We start from the raw sequence: 6,240 nt of genomic DNA, 5'->3' as shown, positions 1-6,240 counted from the left end.
TTACAAAATTTTACAAGCCCAAATTTGAAATAAAATATATAAACATTGAAAGCTATAAACTAACTAAAAATATATTTACAAAGTAGATTATAAGTAATATTTTTTTATCTATAAATAAAATAAAATTATATATATAATATTTACAAAATTTTACAAGCCCAAATTTAAAATAAAATATATAAACATTGAAAACTATAAACTAACTAAAAATATATTAACAAAGTAGATTATAAATAAAAAATTTTATCTATAAATAAAATAAAATTATATATATAATATTTACAAAATTTTACATGCCCAAATTTGAAATAAAATATATAAACATTGAAATCTATAAACTAACTAAAAATATATTAACAAAGTATATTATAAATAATAGGATAGCTTTTTTGAATTTTGGGAAGTGTAAAAACTACTTTTTAAAAAGTTGAAAAAGTGGGGCCCGGCGCGTGTTGAACAAAGTTTTCAACCTATTTGGTTTATATTGCCACGTAAGCCGAAAAGTGGTAAACAATTAATTAAAAAATAAGTTCGGGGGGGTAATAGGACCTTAGTAAAGGTTAGGTGTGTCTCTGGGATTTCGGGTATAGGCTGGGGGGGTACTTATGCATTTTCCCTAGTTTATTTTAATTGTAATTCGCAGCAAACATCCCATTTTTTGTCATCTGATTCTGTATACAATTAGTCATTTTCGATATACAATTAGTCATTTTATACATTTCGGTATAAATGTATAAAATGTGTTTGTGTTTGTATAAAGCGAGAGAAAAGTGTATATATATAAATACAAATACATATATTTTCATCCTATACACTTATAATTATATAAATACAGATCTTATTATACAAATTACAATGTATAAATGAATTTATACAAAACTGAACAATTTGTATAAAATCAGATGTTTCTAACGAATTATACAAATCAAAAGCTCCATAGCAAACATAAAATTTGTTATGAAATGCAATTATACAAACTATAGTTATAACATATAAATATATTTTTTATGTTTGTTATACGTGAAAGTTGCTCAAAAAAAATATTGGTGTGTTATTGTATATATTAACTCTTATTAGCACATAAGTTCGGAATTATATGAAATATGGACTCGTCCTTTACCTAACTCCCAACATAAATATACAATTCTGTTCGTAGGGATGACAACAGGTCAGATTTGACTTTGTGCTATGAGAAATTTTGTCAAGTTTTTAAGCTACAAGTGTTAGGTTTTTGTAATAATAATAAATAATAATATCAACTAACTAAAGCAAATTATGCGGGAGCGAATTTATGTAGGACGGATTCATGCGAAGCACGGCAGACTAAAAGTTTTGTGGGTTTACGCAGATTTGCTTTACAACAGTTTCGCTCTATTAGCCATCTCTATTTGTTAACGACAAAAGGTAGGATTTAAATTTTGTGGTCTACACCTAACTTATACATCAAATATTATGTCTTTATTGTTAAAACTAAGGGGAGTTTGTGTATGTGTATTGACAGTGTGAAAAATATAAGGAAAATGACTCAAATATGTCATCGAATTTTGAGAAAAGGTTCACCCATACCATTATTTTTTAACTTCAATTATGCACAACTACTTTTTACACGTGGTCAATTATGATTTGGTCACATCATTAGTTAGATCATTTTTTTAAAGGCCAAAATTCTAAAAGTCATCTGTGTAATTAAAAAAAGGCATAATACATATATTGGACCCTAAACTTGACTTCAAATTTTAACTTTGACCTTCAACTTTCATAGTGCACAAACATGCACTTTAATTATCCAACTTTTAAATAAATAAACACGCAATTTTTGCAGCCAAAGAGTGTGAAATGCAAACGCTCCAACGTGTATTAGTGAGCCACTCAATAGTTGCCAACTAATTAAATATTTTACACGTCATTTTAGAACTAAAAAAAATCAAAATTAATTTTAATTTATATACAAGAATCAAAATTAATTCCTCCTAATGGTTTTTAGAGCTTGGAGCTCATTGTTTGACGAAGCTTAGAGGTTTGTTGATAGCTGGCTTCTTGGTTTAGGTGTTTGTGGTTGTTGGGTCTGTTTTCATGGGGTTTGGGGGGTCATTTGGTTGCTATTTTGTGTCTGGTTCGAGTTGTTGGTTGCAGCAGTGTTGTTTCGTGATGATTCTCGCCGAAGATGGCGGATCTGATGGGTTTGGGATCGGGTATTTGGTGGATTTAGCGAGCTCAAAGCTCGTTCGCTTCATGGGTTGTGCTCCGGTGTGGAGGAAGAAGGAGAACGGCTAGGTTGGAGGTACTTGTTTGGGGGTCATTTGGTGGTGGCGTTTTGCCTGAAAAAGAAGAAAATGAACAGGGTTTTGGGTTGCCGGAGATTGGCCGGAATCCGAGGGTAGAGTTGTCATTTCAGCATTTTTTTATTGTTGTGGGACTCGAAAATTACTCCTAACTCGCGCAGAATACATGCACATCACACGTTTTGCCAAGTAGGATTCGCATGTTTATTTATTAAAAGGTTGGATAGTTGAAGTGTCTGTTTGTGCACTATGAAAGTTGGAGGTCAAAATTAAAATTTGAAGCCAAATTTAGGGTCCAATATATGTATTATGCCTTAAAAAAACCACCCAAATTAAAAAACGCATACATTGTTGGAATACACGGTATCAGAGTCACAGATGTTCTTGTTCTTGGATCAGAATAAGACATGATCATCACCTTATGAGCTAACCCAATGTTAGCCCCTAGGTTATATAGTCCGCCCTCCAACTATTCAGGCTTGTGCGCCAGAGGATGTTACAGACTCAAATTGGTTGAGGGAATGGATTACTGTCTATTACCTCATAAGATAGCTTAATTGCGAGCCCAATGTCCTTTTCTTAAACACTAATAACATGATTGGTGTACGTATGACCATGGGGTTGACGCTCGAGGAGGCAACAACAATAATTATAATTATGCCTCAATTTCAAATTATTCGACATGAAAACAGTAAACACAACATAATATATCCTGTAATCACAAACTAATATAATCTGACTTTAGAGAACTGTACCTAGTCCTACCACAAACTTTTTGCTAGTCAAGGCTGTAGACTGAAGTAATGAAATGCAACCTTTGAGTAAACATTACAAAGGTGCCTCAACTTTAGGAAATTTCACATCTTTCATTGTTGTCATAACCTTTTACTTCTTACACTAATTTGAGTGCTACAAATTATGACTCAAGGGTAGTTTGCTCGAGGGGGTGACCTCCGAGGCAGACAAGATGAGATTGAGATGGTTCAAATTATGTGAAGAGGAGGTGTGTGGATATGCCAGTAAGAAGGTGTGAAAGTTTGGATGTAATAAAAGTTAGGAGGGGTAGGTGTAGGCTGAAGAAGAATTGGGGAGAAGTGATTAGATAAGACATACAACAACTTCGGCTTAGTGGGGTCGAAGATTAGTAGGTAGCCGGGTGTTGTCGCACTTTATGTGGAAGAGGCAGGGGCTAACCTTTTTGTTTCTCCTTATTTCTAATATTATTTAGGAATCACATAGTTTCTTTGTTCTTCATTGTATATTACTATTTGTTGCTCCATTGGCTTTGTATTTTGTTTTTGCTGTCTTATTTTCTTATAATCGTGTTTCTGAGCCGAAGGTCTATCGGAAACAATCTCTCTAACCCCACAAAGGTAGGAGTAAGGTTTGTGAATATCCTACCCTTCTCATACCCTACTTGTGTGATTGCACCAAGTATGTTGTTATTGTTGTTGTTGGTAGTTTACAATGACTTATTAGTAGCTCTAGTTCCTTTATCTCCCATCTTCAACCAATATCCTACACAATAACATTGCTCAGAAAAGCATATACTGCCATTTCTCATCACTTCATTACTAGAACTGACTTTCCTGAAAGAGTTGCTTCTAAGTCCAGAAATTCAAGCCTACTCTATCATCAACCAATGAGGCAGACTTTAGGAGAAAAATTCGACAAACATTTCTCAGGGATCAAACTCGGAAAAATTGGCAGCATTAACTTGTATTCAAGCTAAATAAACAGCGCGAAAGAGTAACCAAGCATCCTTTCTAAAGGATGGCCCGGCTAAGTGGACTGCAGAAAGTATCATGTTGGACTCATATGAATTATGTCATCTATACCAAACAAATAGATATCTTCTCTGACTCAAAGAAAACACCAAAGAAAACCATGTACAACAATATGGTTTATTCAATATAGTTACATCAACAAGACTGGATCTTACCAAATTTCAGGTCAACTATTTGAACATGTCGAAGATAACCAACATCATCGGTTGCTACATGTCTATCGATACTTTAACATGTTGAACACTTCAAAGGGAAAGCTTTAAACAACAGCTGCATTTGCTGAACTCCTAAGGCAATGAAGTTAAAGACAAATAAAGTATTCCAAGAAAAGGGAAACAAAGACATATTTAGCTGAGCATCAGTTACTTTCATCGGTAAAAGCTCTTCTAGTATTACTATTCTGTCAAAATAAACATAAATTGCCTCGAGTCATGCTCAAGTACACGCACGATCTGGTAAGGTAATACGAGCAATAAAACTATTATAAGATCCTCAAAACAGATAATGTAAACGGTTTATACCTAAAAAACAGAACCTAAATCATCCACACAAGGACGTTATAGTCTGATCTTCAGGTTTCACCTCTCAATGTCATCCTACCTAAGGATAATACGAAGTAAACTCAACCCTGAGACTCATTCTTCTTAGCACCATTCTCCCCTTCTCTTTCCTCCAACAATCTTCCAGCCTCCTCATCAGCAGCCTGTGAAGCCTTCTTCTGTGCTTCATTCGCCTTAAGAGCCTGCAATTTGGCGTGGTTGTAATACGCCACACCTAAGAAAGCCAATCCATATCCAACCAAATTCACAGGAGTGACAGTGTCCTTAATCACGGACCACGAAAAGGCAATCAACAACCAATCCTTAACCACACCAGCAACATTCATAGTCAAAGCAGATGTCTTCCCCACAAGCAAAAACACAGCAAGATTCAGAGCAAACGCGCAGAACGAATTAGTACCAAAGATCACCCAATCAAAATGGAAACTAGATGTATCCTTCAACAATGGATATTCCACAAAAATCCATGGAATGAACAAAAAAACCAAACAGCAAGGCGCAACGTAATACAACGAAGTAATCGGATTAAACGTAATACCCTTTGATGTCAACAGTATCTGAATCATAACCAATCTTGTAGCCTCAAAAGCTACAGCACCTAACTGTAACATAACACCCCATGTATCAAATTTAGCTTCTCCATAAGCAGCAATAGCAACCCCAATCGAAATCGACACCATATTCCCCATTGTATCAGATTTAAATGTATCTTTCTTAAGCATAACCCCAATTGAATACACAGCAACAGGCATCAAAGCTTTAAGCATTTGAATAAAAGAGACAGACAGATATATATAAGCAGAATTCGATAACCATAGTGAAAATGCATAAAGCAAACCAATGGGTACCACAGATTTGCAATAAAGATCCATTGTCATTGTCACAGGCTCAACAACTTTAAACACACGAACAAGAAGATAAGCCAATGAAGAACAAAAAGCCATATGAATAATTGTTAGTGAAATTGGGTAAGGCCAATTGTACAACTTACGATCCAAGATATACTTGTTGTACACAATCACAGTAAAAGAAAGGAAGATCCAAATTGCAACATAAGTGTATGAAAGCAAGATTTTTTTCACAACCCCTTCACTCAAGTTTCCACCTTTTCCCATTTTTTCAACTCAACAACTCAAAATCAAGCAAAATCAAGAAACACCCACAATTCTTTTTGGATCAATGAAATGGGAATTTGGGGGAAAAAGAGAGAAATTTAGGAGGAGAAAGAGGAGGCGTTACAGGACAAAGAAGAAAGAGTGGAGAGAGTTTATATGCTTATGTGTAAGATTGTTAAGGAAGGTGAAACTGAATCTCATTTTGTTTCTTTGACTTGGTAATTAATTCATTCTTGATTATATTAATACTATATACTAAAAAAACAATTTAATTTTTTGGCACTAAAATTTGGATTTAGTCATGTTTTAGGGGTAATATTGTAATAGTATATTGGTTGAGAAAACCAAGTTTATTTTTTGGGTCAAATTGATTAAATGGCTAGGACCAGTATTTTGTATGATGTTAGATATTTATATTAAAATAGATTTTTAATAGGAAAAGTCTCATGTTGAAAGAGGTAAAGTGTTTCGTGGTAAAGTGATTTTATACGCCTAC

At 34.2% G+C, this 6,240-nt stretch overlaps 1 protein-coding gene across 1 annotated transcript; it reads right to left on the bottom strand.

The window, feature by feature from the left end:
* Positions 1 to 4,424: 4,424 nt before the first annotated feature.
* On the bottom strand, positions 4,425 to 5,945 carry LOC125862587 (probable sugar phosphate/phosphate translocator At4g32390). Its single transcript, XM_049542699.1, has one exon. It carries the CDS (start codon positions 5,742 to 5,744, stop codon positions 4,692 to 4,694), a length of 1,053 nt encoding a protein of 350 aa, XP_049398656.1. The 5' UTR covers positions 5,745 to 5,945; the 3' UTR covers positions 4,425 to 4,691.
* Positions 5,946 to 6,240: the final 295 nt, after the last annotated feature.

This window comes from Solanum stenotomum, chromosome 4 (assembly GCF_019186545.1).
Source record: "Solanum stenotomum isolate F172 chromosome 4, ASM1918654v1, whole genome shotgun sequence".
Classification (NCBI taxonomy): domain Eukaryota; kingdom Viridiplantae; phylum Streptophyta; class Magnoliopsida; order Solanales; family Solanaceae; genus Solanum; species Solanum stenotomum.
The sequence above is the reverse complement of the archived record's forward strand: the minus strand, read 5'-3'. Positions and strand labels throughout refer to the sequence as shown.

Coding starts and splice junctions, on each gene's coding strand:
- LOC125862587 (XM_049542699.1), bottom strand. CDS start 5,744: ATGGGAAAAGGTGGAAACTTGAGTGAAGGGGTTGTGAAAAAAATCTTG.